We start from the raw sequence: 20,901 nt of genomic DNA, 5'->3' as shown, positions 1-20,901 counted from the left end.
CTTATCTGATGAGCACACAGTTTGGGGGCGGAGGGATATGTAAGGCAATGTTCCTAAATCACCAATCCAGGCAAGATTACATTTAAAGATTAATTTACTGTTAATAAAAGTACAAATATACTCCTCATTTTGTTAGACAAGCAAAAACTGCTCCCAGACCTATTTGATTAATACACAATGAGACTTTAAATCCTGTCTCGACAGATGCACACACACGGCAAAAGGAACTATCAAAAAAGCACAAGCTCCACAAAACCTCAAGATAGCCATCTATCAAAAAGTATTACCAACAGCACTAAAATCGCACATCACACTCATGACTGGAGCCATGAAGCAACCAAGGTCACTTCCAGAAGCAAACTCAGTTATAGAATAAGGGACTAAATGCAGCAGAACTGTCCCTGCATTACTCAATTAAGTCACATCAATCATTGTAAAGAGCCAGGGGAGCTCCTCCATCTTAAGCCTCACGTGAGGTAGGGGGGAGCGGAGGGAAGGGAAGGGAAGGGAGTGGTGGAGGTGATAGAAAGCGAGATAAAAGGAGGATGCATGGAGGATGTCCCTTTTTATATGACCTAGCGGCTCATCAGAGGCTAGTGTCCAAAAGAGGCGCTGGTGCGTTGAAATTGAAGCCCCCGCCGGAACACAATAGTTGGCGTGGCCCGCAGGAGGTAGACGTCTCTTCCCAAGCAGGATATTGGCTTTTGTGAACATGGCTACAGTATCTGGGTCAATTAACGTGTCCCTGCTTCAAATTTCTCTTTTGTTGGCAGAGGAATAATAGCGTGCCAATTCATGTAGTCTCTTGAACACAGCATGAGGTTTGAAAATGTGAGCTATGTGTGTCACTTGCATACAAAAAAAGGCTAAACACAAGGCTCTGTCTATTTTTTTTCATATGCTCAAACTCTCATTAATATATTCATTTGAGTATAAGCTTCCCGGTTTGACCCTGCACACAAAGACGTTGTGTATGCCTGTTGTCAGTCAATGCTGTTTGATTTATATCTGGGCAGCAAGTGAATGCATTCCTGTCTAAAAGAAACAGAGCTGAAGCGTAACGTTTTGCCTTTAGAACAAAAGATTTCACGAGAAACAGAAAGTTGTGGATAGGTCTGCCGATGTCAAATGTGGAGCCAAGGCTCTCTTTACTCGAATCTGTCTAAACGTAATGCAAAAAACAAACAGGAGAGGGAGAAAAACTGGACAAATCAAGTGGGGGGTATTGCACAATAAACAGCTGGGGCAACACTGCAAACAGAACCCTCTTTGTAGAGACAGGATCTGAGAAAGAGATATGGAGCTGTATGCTCAACCAGCCAAAAAAGATTGTCCCTCAGAAGAAAAATGGCACTGAAATCCACAAATCAGTCCCCAGAAAAGTAAACAATTCACTCCATAGTGCTGATGTATTGTCTTCCTTGTGCAAGCTGGCATTTTCTGTTCCACACTTGTTCTGGCATTTCACTTGTGAAAAATAACTGCTAGCCTAGTTATAAGAAGGCATATATGCAGGTCAATACGGCTATTTATACACGGCCTCATTACATAGTGGGGTCATCTTATGCATTTTCCTGGGTGTTCTTCACGTTAAATAAAACACATCAGAATCAGTGTGCCGGCTACACGACACCACAATCACTAAGAATGATTGCAGCTCCCCTCTCATGTCAGGACCAACTGCAAACAGGAAGGGATTGTTTTTAGAAGAATAAATAAATTTCCTCTTTTGACAGTCTATTAGATGGGAGCACACAGATCAATTTGAAAACCTTAGCAATACAGCATTACGGATGGAGGGGCGCAGGTGGGATCTAAAACCAAATAACCTATAAAATCCCTCCAACCTTCACATGACTGTGAGGCAGCAATGCAGTGAGAGGTCTGCTTTCCACATCTGTGTCCAGTGTCTGTAGATCATGATAGGCAATGACACTTTGATTTGGCAAACCGAGTTACATGAAACCTTGTGAAAAATAAATGACAGTTTACATTTAACGAGTCGCAGTTCGATTTTAGAGCGTGGTCTGGCTGCGGGTTTTCGGTCAAATGTTGTTGTTAAATGCAGTCTAGGTGAATTAACCTTTACCAACAGCTAGTTATAGAATTCTCTGTTACCAGGAGCTGCCCTTCAACACCACCACCAAAAGCCGTCTGTCTGAGTTGAACGAGCTAATTATATGCCAAGGACAACCCCCCCCCCGCACATTCGCACAGGCACGAGAGGGACACCTTAACTCCTGTCCAATGTCAGAGCCACACACTGTTAGGCGCCAATGGCAGAGGGCAGGGCCTGTGGCTGATAACAGCGATATGAAGGGAGGTGATGAAAAGCCATCAGGATAATGTCAGTCCTACAAAATATTTTATCTGCATTAAGGCATTTCTCAAGAATCCGTCTGCCTCCTAATATGGAGGGGTTATTTTCCGACTACCGTTTGGTTTAGTTAAGAAGATAAGAGCCTAAAAAGGTCAGACATAAATAAAATATGTGATTTTCTGTCATGCCACCCAGCAGGCTCAGAAAGCACACACACAAATTAGCCACAGATGGGTGCACTTGTTTTAATATGCTAACACTATTCATTATTTTTTTACGATATGGCCTAAGGAGTGCAACTGTGATCCTCTGACAAAGAGTTGTGGTAGCCCTGACGCTAGCACTCAACCAGCTCTACTTTTTCCAGTAAGACCGGAGGCCAACTGCGCCAGAGTTAACTTTCCAAAACCATGCAGTGCCAGAATTCAATCTGTTGTCACAATATGTGGTGGTTATCTAGGCCATGGCGCTCCCAGGAAGAAAAATAAGACAGTGACGGGATGAAAAGAAATGTATGCAGGCTGACAACAATGAAGAATAAAGCAAATTCAACTCTAACTCGCCAGTGATGCTTCAGCTGGGAATTGAAGCGTGGTCTTCATTACAACTTATTGATCACTGAAAACAAAGACCCTGGATTCATTGATTGACTTCCTGAAAAAAAGGAGGGGGGTGGGGATCAACGGTCTGCTCTTACTAAGGCCTAGGCTCCACGGGAACGAAAACGGGTTGAATCCGCATATTTCTCATGCGTATAGCCCTTTAAGCTCGACAACGCCGTAACGGAAACGTAGAAACAGACCCTGCAAACGACAACGGGTCCAAAGGTGGATAGATCTGGGAACGGAGCGCTCTGGGGGGTCCAACGGGGCCGTGGGGTCGCCTATACGGTCATCCGTTTCTGATAATGACGACGCAATAGCCCCGTCTCTCCCCACCTCTCCCCACCTCTCCCCGCCTCTCCCCGCCTCTGCTGCTCACCCCCGCAAAAGTACACTGCACACTGAATTCAGATTATTTATCTTTATCTCGATATGGACATAAACGCGAGTGAAGTCTAATCTGACAGGACGGAGACACGCAGCTCCTCCGGCTGTGAAGCAGCGGGAGCAAAACACACACTTCAAGTCAGATCATCACCCTTAGCTATTTTAATTACCTCTCAAACTACCTAAACTAGTTATAAATATGTTTATTTTTACTGTCGAGTCATCATTACTGGATCAGCTGCTGCATGAGACAGACACTGACGCTGTGAGAAGAGAGGAAAAAGAGACAGGCTCTGTGTATTTTATTATCATATATCATTATATAGAGTCGTTATTCATTTGTTTTAAAGCTCAATAAATAACAAAGAAGACCTTTGACCGGCACTTTTATAATTTTGTCCGGAAGATTTAAACTTTAACACACGTTGACCGGCGAAAATCTCTGCCCGGATCCCTCGGCCCCCACCGCGGAGAATAAACAGAAGTGCAGCCATGACAACCATTCTTCTTCGCTGCTTTTGTGGAGGAAGTTGCTGCTTTTGTGGAGGAAGTTACAGCGCCACGTACAGGTTCGGCATATGTACTGAAAGCTTTTCCAGCGGTTGGATGTAAACGGAGCCGTCTCGTGGAGCTTGACACAATCCGGTGTATATTGCGTGTGGGCGGAAGGTTTTTTGCGGTTGCGTTTGCGTTACTCCGATGCGTTTTGCCGTATGCGTTCCCGTGGAGCCGGGGCCTTACACACTTGCGCTGAAGCTGCTGCTAGAGCTAGTACAACTAAAGGAGAGCTGGAGTTTGAACCCCACTAAAAAGAGAAGGATGGTGGGGTTGCCATTGATGTCGCACTATGACAAAGAGAATATGTGAAACATGCCGCAGCTGCTATACAATTAAAAAGCTGCACAGTGTCTCATGATGCTCTTGATTTTTCTCATCTGCTGTGTGATGGCTCCTCTGAGCTCATGGAAGTCAACAGGGAATCTGAATATTAAGAAAGTCGTGTTTGACTACTGAATTATTCAGCATCAGCACAGACATCAATGCAGACCTCATACACCTCAAACACAGGAATATTGATGGCAGATAGTCTTTTTATGACACTAGGCTTCAGGAGATACCCTATTCCAGGCTATTCTGTAACTTATAATGAATGTTTAAATAAACAACAGCGCTATATAGCATTTAAAGTAGGCAATGTTCCACAAACAGTCCCATATAGTTTCTGGCACATAGGACAAGGGGCATGTGATACTATCCAACTTGCTATACAAACCTGAAAACCTGGACTTTTCAAATTTGCCTTTTCCGTTTCTCCGAGTGATGGATGACCAACTTGCTAGGTCAGAACAACATGAGGTAAGGTAGCCCCCCTAGTGACGGGTCAGGACCCCTCGGGCTGGTCTTTCATTCATCTACAGTCCACCAGGAAACCCCCACCAGCCAGCCTCATCACCAGTCTGAGAGCAGGGGAAAGGGTTGAGTACGTTGCTGAGCACTTGGCCCAGTTTACAGGAGAGGGTCGAGCAGGGTCATGTCTGACCAAACACTGGGGCCCCTTAAACACATCTGAGTGGCCCCAGCTGTACCCAGGGCCATCAGGATCTCAACAGAGCGCAGAGAACCAGAACAACATAAAACTCAGGATTTCATGAATACCATGTTTTTCTTGTCAAAAGGGTGAAATTTGGTTTGTTTAAAAGGTTCGCCTTGAACAAACATGGCAAAGAGAGGTAATTACACCTAATGATAGATTAACTGAAAACTCAGAGATATATATATAACCCCAACGCGCTTTCCAGTTCATGTTCTCATTGCCGACGTTGACACTAATTGTTCCAATCACATTATTAAACTGGTCAACTGTAAATCCCCCCCCCCTCCCCCTTTGGTAGAGCCTTCTCCCCTGACTCTCTTGGCATGCTCACATTTAAAGCCCTTGAACCAAGGCTAATTGTGAGGGAAAAGAAGAAACAAGTGTGAGGTGGAGGGAGGAAATATGAAAGCAGGATACATGTTGGGGGTAGGGGTGGCAGAACAGCAGCATACAAGACTGTATTAGGCCCAATTAGGCTTTTGATTAACCCAGTTTTTAGGGAGGGAAACCTCTGCTGAATAATGCTCTGACTGACTCACTTTGCAACACCGCTATAAAGGCCTCATCTTTAAAAAAAAATGTGTGTCAGCTCTCCAAAGCCACCAGAATTCCATTAAACACCCAGCGGCAAACCCCCCGCAGCTGCAGGCTACCTGAAATTAAATGCAATTTTGTAAAACAAGTCACTTTATTAAGTGATTAAACAAGATAAGCGAAAACACTAAACGCACGTTTAAAGGCTCCTTTCTTCCGTATGATGGTCTGATAATAAATAACTATGTTTGGCCGGTTCTCTCCTCTCAGCATCAGGTCAGAGAAAATATTCAAACGTTAAACGCAAGGTCAAATCGGCCCCAGAGGGTAAACAGTGGGTAACCCCCTAATACTGAGTTGGTTTTGCGATCTGCAACAATGAGTGTAACCTCCCTTTAATGGATCATTGGAGATGAGTTCTCATAGAAGAATAATTGTCCTTCCTGGCTTTTCTCTTTGCTGCTCTGCCAAGGAACTTTAAAGAAACACATTTGAACAAATCTATTGAAAATCAATGGGGCTTCACTTGGCCAACTAACAGTTAAAGTGTACTTTATGCCGCTGCTAATGTGATTAAATCGTAAAATCTAATAACTATTTTAAATGGTTGGCCATAATAGATATCATCATATCCACAGGATGTTTTTAATTTAGCACATAGAATGTCGGCCGTTTACATGTGAACTGCCCCCCATTTCCAGGTTTTACAGACTGCAGGATGTGTATTCCCTTGATCAATAACAATAGGGGAGACTGCAATTAGATGGGACAAAGATATCTAACAGCTCACTCTTGCTGCGTCTCATGCATACAGTACACCAGGGTCAAAAGCAATACAATACGAACAAAGGACTCATATTACTGACACCTAACACAATGTACGGATACTATTACACGGATATTCAAGCAGGTCTTATTAACTGAGCTAAACTACAAACCAATAACACAAGGAGTTGTTGCATACTGGAATTAGCTGACTGGGTTATTTATCACATGACAAACCCTATGCATTCTGTTGGAACGTGTTGAGACTTTCAAGTATTGTTTAAGAAAATAACTCCAACAAGTTTAATTTATGCGTTTGTATTCATTATGTAATCTTTTCAGGGCTTAATTGACAAAGTTAATGAAATGCGAGGAAACTTAAAGATTAAGCCCTCTACATGTAGCTACAGAATGAAAAAACCCTCAGCTCCTGGTCCAAAACAATATCCTCACCCGGCATGGTGAAAGAAAGTTGAAAAACTTTGGGCATACTCTCCCCACTGTGGGGGCTTTGTCTTTCAAAACATGCCACAGGAGCTTTTCATTAGAGAATGCAGTTTCATTAACATCATCCCACGCTGCTGAGCCCTGCTTCATTACAATGACACAGGAGTGCCCCTCTCTGTCAAGGAAACCTCCACAGAGCAACAACTCGCTGGGGGAGGGGAGGGGAGAGAAAATAAAAGAGGGGGTTGTGTGAGCGTGAGGGGGGGGCAAACAAAAGGGAACCTGATTACCCCCGGTCACGGCTCATCCACAAGCCAACACAGGGAAATCCATCACCTGCAGGATCAAACGGAAACTTGTGCACAAGGTAAAGCTCAGTGAAAGCTGTACCCACCCATCTAAACACTCTCTTCCCTCTCTCCTTTCTTCTCTCGTCACTGCTACCTCCCCCACCACCTATCTGACTCACAACGACGGCAGCGTGCAAGTTTTAGGCACACACTGTGAAATCCAACACAAGTGAGAATGTTTTCTGGTCCAAATGACCTCAAGGCTCTAACCTCTCTAATAGCACACTGGTGATATATTCCAGTTTTTATTATCGTCTGTGGGCCTGCATACTCTTTCATGGTAGCTGCATACTCATGTTGCCAATATTAAACTCCAAAGAGGCAGTATTGGTTATGCTTGCTGCAATTTAATGGGCTAAGAAAATCATTATTTTTCACTTTGTTGTTTGGATGTTATGTATACACCTATTACATCTGGGTTTCCACAAAGAAAGACTATCGCTGTAACAAACATTTTGAAAGGTATTTCAATTGCTGTTATTACTGGGCTTAGCAGTGCAACACTGCAAACGGATACATAACGATGTGATTCAAGCGTGTATTCTTAGGCATAAAAGTGTTTAAGGTAACGGAGAGAAGAAATACTTCCTGCATATGGTTTAAATCGGTACTGAAGAAATTATAAATAAAAGAGAAGACAAATGCAAAAAAAGGCATATGGTGAAGGTAGTGATTGAATGCATCAGCACAAGGCATGGAATGTTTAATAGCTAGGTTATTTGCTTGATTAAAGTGGTGCAAATACTCAAATCCGTGTGTAATTGACTTTCTAGTCAGTGCAATCAAAGAAGTTTCCGTACTTAAAATCACAAAGCCAGCAGTTTAGCCACAATGTATGATCAAGCATTAAAGTAACAATACGCTCATGTGTATGTCTGCTTTAGAAAGCTAAAACAGCATGGTGGCTGAATTGACAGGAGCTATATAGTTAAGTTGAACCACATTTGTGCTGGTTTACAAGGCAAACTACACGACTTGCAATACAGCACAGCAACACAGAGGCTAATTGTTTAAATATGTCAGGCTTGTTCTGATCCTCCCTGAAATGTAAAACATGGAGGCAAGCGCACACACTCAAACAAACGTAGACACAACATGCATCCTGGGAATATTTATTTCACTTACCGTTAAAAAGGGGATGTCCTTTCTCCACGATATCTGGCATCACAACCTTGTATACATCTTCAGAAAAGCCTGGTCTGCATGGTGGGGTGACCCTGCCCTCTGCTGCTATCTGTAATGGGGGGAAGGGGGGTTAACAATGAGTCATAAATCAACCTTAAGAAATTCACTCTGTTGCCTCTAAAACCTCTTGGTCACGTTCTGAAGTCCCCACAGTTGTACAAAAGCATCTGTTGTTTTTATAGCAGGGACTGCAATTAGGATAATGAGGCCAAAAGGGTTAAGCATTAGCCAAAAAGCATGGCCAGGCAAGAACAGGCTCCATTTGTACCCCTGGAGGGGCCCATGCACAGGGTAGGGTTATGACCAACTCTCCCACTCTGTCCCGGTGATCAACACACTGCTCTGGACAAACACTCCACTTTGAAGTACAGGAACAAAGCAATAAAAAGGTAAATGCTAACGATCCACTGTTGTGGGAATAAACATGTATGTGTCAAAGTCTGAACACACAAGAAATACCAACTGCTGATGTTTAAAGAAACTGAAAGGCGATCATTGTGATCAATAAAGTGCTTTTTTCTTGCCTCATTTTGAAGCGGAAAACTCTTTTTAGGTTGTCAACACAAAATATTCAGGGAGTAATGGGGATGTTGTAAAGCAAAAGCAATCAGTGAATCACTGGGGATGGTGTTTCGGTAAAAACATGATTTTAGCACAAAAAAAAAGAAATTAGTAACATTAGGAACCACAAGCAGAGAACAACTGATGTCCAAATATACTCCATCAGACAACCTCAGCATTGATTCAGCTCCTAGGAACGAAGGCCTGGCTCTATTTCTTTGCATGCACTCAAAAGAATGTAAAAAGAGGAGTCCTGCTGAAAAAGAGCATTGTGGGTATCCGTGCCACTTGCCATTTTAAATCAGAGGAATTTAAATGGAAAATGCTTGAAGAGAGGGGAGGGGGAGCAGAGCTGGAATTATAGCACGTTACACCAACGGCTCCGGGATGTACATTTCTGAATATGAAAATACGCCAATCCCTTATAAAACAACTATTTCAGCTGCCAAAGTGCATTATTTAATTCTGGGGCTGCTCCTTTTCCTTTACTCACGGGATACATTTTAACAAAGTAGCCATATTGTCAAGAAATACAATTTATATCCGCAAAACACTCCATTACACTGTCAGGTTTCATTTGGGGTTCAACAACAATCACTATAACATATAGATAAGCTATAGATAACCACCTTTCTTCTTTACAGTAGGCTACTTTTCATAATTGCTTAAATAACGTATTTTAACAGAGAGGCAATTAACTCTCCGGGGGACAGAGACACGCTGCAGCAATCTACATACATATTCTAAACTAAATGTAACCGAGTAAGAGCTCGGTTAGTCTGCGTCTGTATCGCCCAACTTTCAGACAATAAACGGTTGAGCTACTGTGAACTCTCATATGAGGCTACGTCATTGCAAATTTGAACTATTTTAGCTAGAATAATTAATTCAAATATGCGTACTACTAGCTAGGCAGATAGCACAGCATATCGCGAGCGAATAAATAACCAGAGATTACGGGGCACGTGCTAGACCTACTTTATCGTGAATGTTTTGGTACATTAATGGCAATGTTTTAGAACTGCACGTCATGTAAAGTGCATGTTGAAAAGCTAGCAGCTCGACTGAACTCGTAACTCAACAAATAGCATGGGCACCGAACAAGAAGCAGCTAAACTGTCCGGTGTAACTCCGCTCTGTAATTATATTACCTGCAGTCCTGCCAAGACCGCGAGCAGAAACAGACCGCTGCCCTCGTGTAGTGAGTACATTGGTGCGTCCGCGACTGTTTAATCTCCCCCTTCGGAAATCCGTGTGGCCACAAATAAAAAAGAAATAAGGGAAAAATAAAGGAATATCCGTCTGGATCAAGTGTAGCCGCGTTGAAAAAAAAGGTCCCTCTACGACAAAGGCAGGAGCGGTGGCGGCAGCATGTAGCAGCCTCCTCCTCTATCTATCCAGTCAGCACTGAGGGAGAGCGGTGCCTGGTACTGAGGCTGCTGCTCCCTCCCATCCAGTCCGACACAAACACAAAAAGAGCCCCAGCCACTAGACTACACACCGCCCATCTCACTGTCTCTCCCTACCGGTCACACAGCCAATTTCACTGCTGGGACTGAGCCGGGTCCATCATCCCAAATGACAGAGTATTATAAAACGTTTACACAAAATAGTTATGTTCATTCACCATGTGTGTGGTAGAGTTTCGAGTTTATGGTGGTCTTATGTTACATTACGGTAGGCGTATATAATTTATGCATTTCGTTTTTTCTTTTATTATTTATTTTCTAGCCTATTATTTTGGATTTGTAAAGTAGTCAATCTAGGTAATAAAGTATTGTATATGAGCATGTTCAAGTTTCATGGTGGTCTTATCTTACATTATGGTAATCGTCTATGTTTTTCTGTGTTTTTTATATTTATTTTCCAGCCTGGTATTTTGTATTTGTAATGTAGTTTTTTAAGGTAATCAGGTAATGTCTGAGTATTTTTTGTAATGTTTATAGGGTATGTTATATGTATTTAATGTATTACTGTTGGCCTAAATTGGTAGATGTATGCAAAACTGCTGATAAGGCTTTAATATTCTTACTTAAACTGCATACAATCATAACCAACCAAACTAAAATACGGCTCCTATTGATATGACTGAACTGCCCTTCCAGTCCAAATTAAATTACTTAATGAAAGACCACGTCTCTCTATTTCAGATTACAACATCAATAGTTTTCAACATTTAAAGGTTAGTTTTAGGTCACTATTTATTTGCCTATTATCTTATTCACTACTCTTGCACATTATATTTAAATGAGACTGAGATAGAAATGCAAAAAAAGACAAATCAGAAAGGACGTTGCTGTATGTGAATATCTTCTACATCTTATCATCATCTTATCATGTTTACTAATGGTTGTCTTTGTTTCCAGTGTTTCATTTTGAAGTCAAGTTGGAAGTTAACAAATGGTGTTGTGTTATTTGCTATCATAATACACTGGTTTGTATATCTATGTTGTTTTCATTAGAGTTCTATTGTTTTTAGCTACAGACTACTTTGAGATTAATGCTTTTTAAATGTCATGCTCATCAGTAATGCAGAATTCAATCAGTTGTCTTTCAGTCTGCATAAAGAGTAGCCTAGGCCAGACTCTATTGATCACAAGGTGGGAGATTTTGATCACAAAGCCCATAGGTAATTGCTGTTTACTGCATGTTTGATTTTAAGGATTATTACTTGTCAATGTTTTAGGGATCTATGTGTGTGTGTGTGTGTTAGTGTGAGTGTGTGTGAGTTTTCTATACAGTCTGCCTCATTGCTGCCAAATAAGCTTGCTGTTTCACAAATTACTATCACTGTGGAATTCTGAATTTTGCATTCTATCAATTCATCTTCACTTAAGCCTAGAATCCGTAAGTAAAGCTTTTTTCATGTTCCACTAAAATATGCAATGAATAATTCCCTCACATTATCTTCTCATGTGATACAGGCTGATGAAGGTTAAATTACCTTGGTTGTGCTGCTGACATCTAATTAACTATCAAGACAGGGCTCTATGGAATAGATTTCATCTGTGACACAGAAATACTTTAGTATGGTTGGCGAGAAAAATACTTAGTCTCTCTCCAAATAATAAACAAGGGCTGACTTTTCATTCACCTCCTTCTGGGCAATCTGTTGTTTTCCAAGTTATTGGCGTTTTGTGCTGCATCGAGTTTGTGATGGGAGCGATGCTGCTCCCCTCCTCCCACAAATCAAACCATGTGCTCCTGAGAGTGTCTTGTAATCCTAAACAAACAGTAAGCACTAACATTTCCCACTTATAGTCAGTACACACACACACACACACAGACACACATACACACAAACACACATACACACACACAGCAAGAGAGTGCTGAATAGTTTTTAAAAGTGCTTGCGTGTCATAATGAGCCACACGTCACTTCACAGTCTTGTCATTGATTAGCACGCCTGATCATCCATGTTTTTAAATAATTACACTGTCTCATTGCTGTAAATGAATGCAATCAAAAGAAGAAAGAAAGTGCAACAAAATGAAGATAAGATCAAAGAGAGACTGTTGTCGTCAGGGTTTCCAACAGCCAGTTTTCCTCACAGCTGATAAGACACATTACAAAATCATGTTTCGAAGGCAGTCAGATTCAATGTGCACTTTGGCAGAATTGGGCAAAAGATCAAGCTGAATAACCTGTTGATAATTGATATCGCATTTTGTACAAATTGATGTAATCTAATCTAATTGAAAGTAGGATCAAAATGCTCCATCTCTTTGATTAATGCAGAGGCGGTTATCTTTAATCAGCACTTGTCTGGGCAGGGAGGGGAGGAGGCGTTAGTGGGAATCCAATTTGGACTTGGTGCATTCAATCAAACAATATCATGTTGCATGATTCATAAGACCAATCTGAGACTCTGCGAGAACTCTGTGTGCATCTACCTGAATTTGGCATGGTCTTAAATGTGCAATAAAAGGATACATGTAACATTTACGTCGCTGTGCGGTCATATATTCTCTGTTAGTGCTGTTTGTAGACAGATAACCTTGTTTTGCAGGCATGTGTGAGGCAGCTCTATATGATGCATGTTGGTGTTGCTGCTGACACTGCTGTTGACTCTCATAAGCGCAGGTGTCCGGGGGCTAGTGGCCTGGGGGGGCCCTTGATTCCACACCTTTTACTCTGCACAATTGGATGCAGCGTGAAGCACTGCAGCCTGGTGGCCTTAATGGCACTGGAAGAAATATGGACGAGGTCAGCAGCACTTTCACATCCGCTGCACTTCTTCATGCTGACTTTGTGTTGATACAGGAATATCACACAGTTCACACTCCGCTCCCACATACTGTAATTCAGAATTCAGTCCTTTCTGCTGAAAGCCAAATATAGATGACAATATTCAGTGACACACATGCACATAGCCTCTTTCCTTTGAATTCATGCGCTGCTTATGCAAATTTACAGAGGCACAGATCCAGTATTTCAAAATGACACTCGGTATTCGATCAGTGGGCAAGAATGTATTCTCTTGGCATAAACACACATATTTGGACCGCTCTCAAACTGTTGGCTTATTACCTTGTCATTGGCAATTCGAAGCATGTCAAAGGTTGCTGTAACAAATTAGACACTGGGAAGGAGAAACCTAGTCCTCAAAGCTATTATCAATTCCAATCAAGCTTCATTGTTATGCATTCAATAAAAGATCTCCAAGGAGCACAGTAATGCTCTAATTATTCTCCTCTTCTGCAAAATCGGTTCATTCAATCTTTTATGCCACTCGAACAATGGAGCCAAACAGAGCCATGCATGTATTTGGGTGCACATACATGTGTGTGAATGTATGATGTGTATCTGATGCTGTGCATGTGTTAATCATATCTGGCTACTTTGAGTTGTCTCTGGCTTTCGCAAGTATTTTATTGCAAGGTCCCAGCATGTGATCGACCACAAATGTAATGCATGACATGTTTTCGACAAGAATATTAGGTAATTATCTAGGAAGAAAAATCGTAACGATAAAAAGGATCTCATTATTTTGTATTGTATGCAAAGAGACAAACAGTGACAGACACACGCAAGCACATTTCCGCTGAGCGTTCTCTTCTGTAATTTCTTGTGAAAAGACATGTCAGTAAAGCAGCTTGGTGCCACCCTCTTGTCGACAAATAAAGGCGAAATGACGCTTCGCAAGCTCAGGCAGCAGCTTTGGCAGCGTCTACTGAGTCACAGGGCTCACACAAGTCCGTGTCTCCCCCAATTTAGAGATTGCAGTTTTTTGCTAGGGGCCACATGTGCCTGCTGTGTGCTTGTGTGGCACGCAGATCTAATAGTGATTGATTGCCTGATTAAGGCAAATTGTATTAAACTTCAGAGCAACCCAAGGAGAGAATCGAGCTTTTTTGGTTAGTGATGCAATAACAGTGTGGCTATTGATTTTTAATGGCACATGTCGGCAAAAAGGCAGTTGTCTCAATTATTCATTGTTCACTTGTTATCTTCTTTTTCTTCCAATTCAAGTGTAACCCATATCCAACATTTCACATGTAAATTATTTATTGGTTATGTGCTAATCACTTCAATTCAGAACTATAAAAAAGAATATTTAAAAAAAACTGAAACATTAAGAACAGAAACAGAACAGTATGTTTTATTCAGATTTGAAGTATGTATTGTACATGTGAGAATACAGAAATAATATGGCAGTCTACAAAGTCAATTATATGATGTATTACCTTAAAACAACGTGAAAATGTGTCTGTATTAACGCTGGTTGAGTTGCTCTGAGACGCTTTATTAAATAGTTTCATCATCCATACATGAAATGCCGTGGTGAGTCTGTCAAGTGCTCACACACGCACTCACACTCATGAACTGACAATGCCTACAAGTAAACACATGTTTTGTGCAGAGCCATGTACGTCAATGTATCAACTAAATACAGAAACATAATGTGCATAACAAGAAAACATTGCCAAGCTCATCTGTGCTGTTATCCACAAGAGCAAAATCGACCAAACCATCATCTCAGCTCCCAGTGTGCAACATTCCAAAATCAACTTCCAAAATGCAGTATACATGTCTAAGGAGCTTCTTGCAGCCTCAGTGCATCTTTGGTGTCTTCAGTATTTGCAGCTCGAAATGTATTCCCCCTTATCACTATTGATCTGTGAGAAGACAAGATCTCTGGTCCTGACAGCCTGGCCTGCCTGATTTAGGGCTGGACCAACAGCCTGTCTGAGGCGGGATGGATTTATATGAAGGCTGATTCTGCTGCCGATCCCCCCCCCCCCCCCCCCCCCCTCTACATTCTTCTGTCTCACACTGGGCGTTCTCATCGAGAGCCTAATTTTGGAGGCAGTCAAGGAATGAGCCATTGTTTTTTTGCAATCACAGAGGTAATGAGATTATAGGTTACTTCAATAAATGCTTGATTTCTTTTGGTTACCCTAATGTGTTCACCTGGGAGAGTTTAGTTTTCACATTTATTAGATTTCCTTCCTGCAAAAGGCACAGAAGCCTGATTAGAAAAATGCATTAATAATTACCGAGGGCGCAAGAAGATGGCAAAGGGCTGGCTTGCTCCCTGAATTTGACAGATTGAATAAAGAGGTATAGTGTGTTCATTAAAAGAGTAAAAATCATGATGAAAAGTATGATAAAAGGCAAGATAGTTAATATGACAATATAATAAATGAACCAGGGAATATGTTGATGCATTATTGCAGTTGCCCTTTTCATATTGGCATATATTCTCATTAACATATATAACAGTTAAACATTGCAGATGAAAACAATATTAATAAACAGAAAATAAATTACGAACATAATGGTTTTTCTTCTTTTACAGGAGATATTATCGCTCATTTGAAACAATATAGTGTGTTTTAATGAGATTAAAAAATGGTCGTGATTCACGATAATTGCCATGGTACCTATTCCAGCACACATGCCTGTGGGTATTAAGTATCTTTTTTCCCCCTGTCAATGTGAACAGGATTATTATCTGGTGCATAATACTTTTCACAGCTCATTAGCAGTCAGCAGGATATTAAATGCTTAAGATGCTGTTTTTCTTTCATTAATTCAGAAAATAATGCTGCCTTTTTCATCTGAATCTGATTGCTCTAAAATAAAACACCAGCATACCAACAACATGAAATGTTTTAAAGTGCATTGTTTACGATTGTACAGGTTCATTCTGCACTCGGTGATATGAATTCCACTGTTGACTTGCTTTCACTTTCAGTAAAGAGAAGTCCTGCCAGCCATAAAATGAATAATTAAACTAAAGAGAAGATACATTATTTGGAAGTAGCATAGATATTATTAAAGGTTTTCGGCATTAGAGCATAGACGGTGCCTCACACCAATAATCAGACAGGATTTATATAACTTAGAAGGGTATTTGCGGCCAAAGCAGCAGATGTTAGTGGCAGGTTGCTCAGAGCGAAGGGTGCCTCATTTGGCTCGCTCAGGAGGTGATCATGAGACATATTGCCTTTACTCTCGCCCTCCACAGACACATGACTGCTCCCTTCACCCGCTGGGGACTTCAGCAAGACACACATCAAAGGGTCAGTAGGACGAAGCAAAACGTCTGAAGTGAACCAGTCAAAGTATTTCAGGTGCCTCACAATGTTTGTTCATGAAAACTGTAAGATCAGAAGCTCTTCATAGTCAAAACAGCTTTATTTGGTTAAAGGGAAGCAGAATGATGCATCAGTGTGACTCACACAATCCCCACAAAACACAAAGCATGTCCCACACAGTTCTTTTGAAACTCCCACGAATCATGAGTGAAGCTGTTCTCAGATTTGTTGCTTTTTAATATCAGCTTTCGCTCTCTTAAACACAAGGAGGATGTTTCAGCATGACAAAGATGTTTGATTTACAGGTATTTTTACAATAATTCTCAAGGATAACGTTTTGTCTCATTCTGTCCTTTTTTTGCTGCTCAAGTCCTTTCTCACCTTTCTTGGTGTCTAATTGGGTTTCATTGATTTACTCCTCCATGATGCTGGCTTGGCCAAGTCTCTGCTGACCCTGCAGAAAAATATCAGCCGGCCTGTCTAACAGGCACTGTTCCGGCTACACACACACACACACACACACACACACACACACACACACACACACACACACACACACACACACACACACACACACACACACACACACACACACACACACACACACACACACACACACACACACACACACACACACACACACACACACACACACACACACACACACACACACACACACACACACACACACACACACACACACCACCCCCACTACAAGCAATGAATGATTGTGTCAGTGAGTTGGAAGTGAGTCAACCTGCCGCTCCTGTGGCCCTCGCCACAGGAGAACCATAGATTTGCGTCGCACTGAAACAACAAAAGGCTCGAAGGGAGGTGTTTGAACCAACTGCTCTGGGACTCTGGTTCAGCTGTAGAGGGGGAAAAAAAGTGAGTTGGCCAACTGGCGGCCCAGGGACAGCCACTCATCTGTGCCTAAGCAACCATGTGTCACCTTGAGCTGTCTGGAGGAGGTGTCCGGACGCAGACCTGCTGGGCCAGGCGGGGTGTAAAGAAGGAGGAAGTAGAGCTATCCAGCTTTCCATATGGGACATCTGTCACTTAGGGGATATGAGAGAGTGCAGCAATAACTTAAAGGATTTGAAAGTGAAAATGTCAAAAAAGGAAATACACTCCCTTTTTCAATTCTGCAAACACCAATAGAGAGGTGTCTGCTTCTTTCTTAAGAAGAAAAGGATATAAGACACAGACAGGGCTTTGATACCAACTGTGTCCTCGTTTCCTCCTCTAGACTCCTGTCCCCCTTCTGCCATGCATTATAAACGGCTGATTATGACAGTGACAGCTCCTCAGGTGTGCAGTATGCTAGATTTGTTATTCAGCTCACAGGCATTGCTGTCCCTCCCTCTTACCACCTGCACAGGCACACAGACACATACACATAGCGACACACACAAGTAAGAGTGCGCACAAATACACACACACACACACACCCACGCACGTACGTATTGCTCACAGCTGCTGTGTCAGCGGGACTCTGGAGCCAGAGAGAAGAGGATATTACATGAATCAGCCTCACACAACTGTTGTATTCATAGTGCTATGATCCAAACTCACAATTTAAATTGGGCTTTCATTGTCTGATTTAGTCTTTCATGGACCACTGGTGGTTTCGTGAACAAGGATTTGTTTAATTTTGGAGATATTGTTACATTTTAGTGGACAAGATGGCCAGATTTGCATTCCTGGAGCCCATTGCAAAGGCAGCCTCAAACTTTAGGCAACCTAAACACTACCCAAAAATGAGTATATTATACTTCTGAGATCATTTGTGAATGTTGGCTCTACTATAGTATATGGTACGAAATATTGAATGCCTCACATGATAAAGCATATAAGCAGCACTAATCAATATTTTTGTATTCATAATTAATCATTATGATTATGAGTGATGTAGAATGGTTCAACCCACAGACAATTATCACCTTACTCAACAGTTCCCCTTGGAGACTTTAGGCATCTATTAGCTCATTGTTTGGGTTTTATGGCCTGCAGCTTTACTGTTTTAGTGACATGTCTATTTTCAACAGAAAAAGGGTTGAATATTTTAAATAAACTATCTGCCCGGTAACAGAATGGTGAGAGAAACCGTTACTGACTGGCTGGTGAAGATAATGTAGCATTTAGCAGCTAAAGAGCTAGACAACCCTCACTACACTGACAACACTGAGCTAAAGGGTGAGTGAATATTGGTCTCTGCTGAATGCGTAAATAAGCAACTGGTTGCTAACATGTTAGCCACTACAACTTTATAAGGTACATATTCGTCAATGTTATGTTCGTCATTTATTGTCCTGCCCTAAAGTGGCAAAATGTATAATGCTTTAAGCATTTCTGAGCCTGTTACTTAGTGGTGAATTGATCTCATTCTGGGGAACTTCTTAAAATATGAGGCAATTTTTAAATAATGGATATGCATCACAGTGGAAAATTGTTCATTACAAAAATCAATGCTAAACATTTTATCTTCTGCTCTTCCAAATCAGAAAGTAAAGACGTTGTCATAGCCTCACTCGTTGCCGTTCTAAACCTGTATTTACAGTATCTCCAACTTACACATCATAAAACAATTATTGTCCTAAACATATGAATATCTATTGTATTAAAGTTTTTACCTGGACTAATTCCCCTTTAAAGATTAAGTGACAATACTGAATTTGTGCTGCTGTGTACAATTCTCATTATCCTTTTATATTCTCCTGTTGCAGTATTTTTAGAAAACAAATTGGCTTTTGTATTAAAAAAAATATTCAGTGAAAAGTTGGTGAGGAGTTGCCTTGTAAAACAAAATGGTGGGCAAAAATAATTTCAGGGCATGTTCAGAAAAAAGATAAGATTCCTGAGGTGTCTCCTCACATGGCATTTCTTAAAGTGGCTGTTTTTTTCAGCAGAGCCCATGGCTTAAAGCTCTAATTTGCTCCAGCTTTGGCTTCAGTCTACCATGTAAATGCAATCAAGTTGCTGACAAAGTATTACTGTTGGCAGAGCTGTCGTCTCCTCTCTACATTAAAGAAATAAAGAAATAAATACATAGGAAACTGATCTAAAAATAGAAACATTAATCACTTTGCCAGGCCTCACTGTGGGAAGCATTAACTTACAGCGGGTTGTGGCTTCAACTTTTGAATCACATTGATTTTACTGACGTGATGTTTCTACTTTCTGTATTTGCCACATGCATTTCTAACCTAATCTAACTTGACAGGGTTAATATTGCGGGGTCCAGTGTACAGTTCAACAGTCTGCTGACCTTTTGGCGCACAGATTCATAGTCAACTTTTAATTAGGTTTCCTGTTCCCTTCATTGCTTTGCTTCTCTAATGCAGCCAGATTGCAAACACTAGATATATTAGATGTGATGTAACCTGAGTAGGTTAACCGAGCATTACACACTACATCAAGACTGATTGCCCAACCTTATACATGAAAAGGTTACATCAACCTTCAATTAAAGCCTTCTTCACATTTCTCAAGCTATACAGTCATGTAAATGTTAGTATAACGGGGTCCGGGTCAAGAGCTGAAATGTTAATGACCCAGTGCCTAATTTACTTTGTTTCCTCTAGGGTTAGAAATGAGTTCTCATAGCAGATAGATAGACGTCTCCTTAATTGGACGTTGCTGTTACATAGTTTCAGTTTCGTAGGTCAGTAGTACATGGAGCAGAAATTAATGCACAATTACATTTGCATGCGTTGATGTGAATATATTATCCTCATCCCATAAGCACCTCTTTTAATGTTATGCAAAAGAAACACACAAGGGTCTTTTAACAAGTTTGTGTGTTTAAATGGCTATTAGGGAGGACCTAAACATGCAGAGGAAATTTATATATTATGCTATGGATATAACCAGCTGTTAGTCAGGGCCGTGGGCACTCTTGGCTTACTCAACGGCATTGAACCTTGGGGAGGCTGATCGAGCATCTGCTGGTGAGAGTGCCAGGGCTCAGACCCCTTAAAATAAGATTGAAATTGATACTGACAGAGAAGCTCTTATGAATGTCATGGGCTCCTGAGTGCGATGACAAATTGTATTGTGGGGAGAGTTTAGGATTCTGGTGACAAAGTGTCATCTTGCATTAGCTGGCTGGAGATCGGCGGATCCGGCTCAACAAGGTGGCAGTGAGGTAGTCAGCACATGAGACTGTTCACTCCTGACAAGCTTGCTGAACACTCTTCAAGAACTGAGAGGAAGAGCCGGTGTAGCCAAGCGATTTTTAAGTGCTTGGGCTTCGCATTGCTGACTGTGAACCGCCTGATTTCCCTTTTCCCCAGTGCCATTTTTAGCTCTTTTTTCATCCTTTTGGAGTAGACGCAGTGCCATATGCTTTTTAAATCTAAAAAAAATTGTTTTATACAAACTCAGAGCGCTTTTATGTCTAAAATAAAGAGGAAGATAAAAGCTTAAAGCTCCTGTGCTTATCAAACCTCCTCATCCACAGTGTATACTTGGAACAAGTCTCAAATTCAGTCTCCCCACGGCATCATGTTGGAATCACAAAAAAATTGTGCTATAAAGAGGAGGAACCCAGCTGAGATTGACCTCTTCCCATTACCTGCAGTTTAGTTTAGAAGTTATTTGAGCAACT

At 41.4% G+C, this 20,901-nt stretch overlaps 1 protein-coding gene across 1 annotated transcript in view; it reads right to left on the bottom strand.

Annotated features, from left to right (window-relative positions):
- The window catches only part of cdh2 (cadherin 2, type 1, N-cadherin (neuronal)), a 58,574-nt gene extending 48,618 nt beyond the window's left edge, over positions 1-9,956 (bottom strand). The window contains exons 1-2 of the mRNA XM_034137300.1: positions 9,897-9,956; positions 8,125-8,233 (exon numbers count right to left, since the gene is read on the bottom strand). Of these exons, the coding sequence (XP_033993191.1) occupies positions 8,125-8,233; positions 9,897-9,956 (169 nt within the window). The remainder of the gene's footprint in view (positions 1-8,124; positions 8,234-9,896) is intronic.
- Positions 9,957-20,901: the final 10,945 nt, after the last annotated feature.

The sequence above is a fragment of the Trematomus bernacchii genome, unplaced genomic scaffold, assembly GCF_902827165.1.
Source record: "Trematomus bernacchii unplaced genomic scaffold, fTreBer1.1, whole genome shotgun sequence".
NCBI classification, from domain to species: Eukaryota; Metazoa; Chordata; class Actinopteri; order Perciformes; family Nototheniidae; genus Trematomus; species Trematomus bernacchii.
This window is presented reverse-complemented; position numbering and strand designations above follow the sequence as displayed.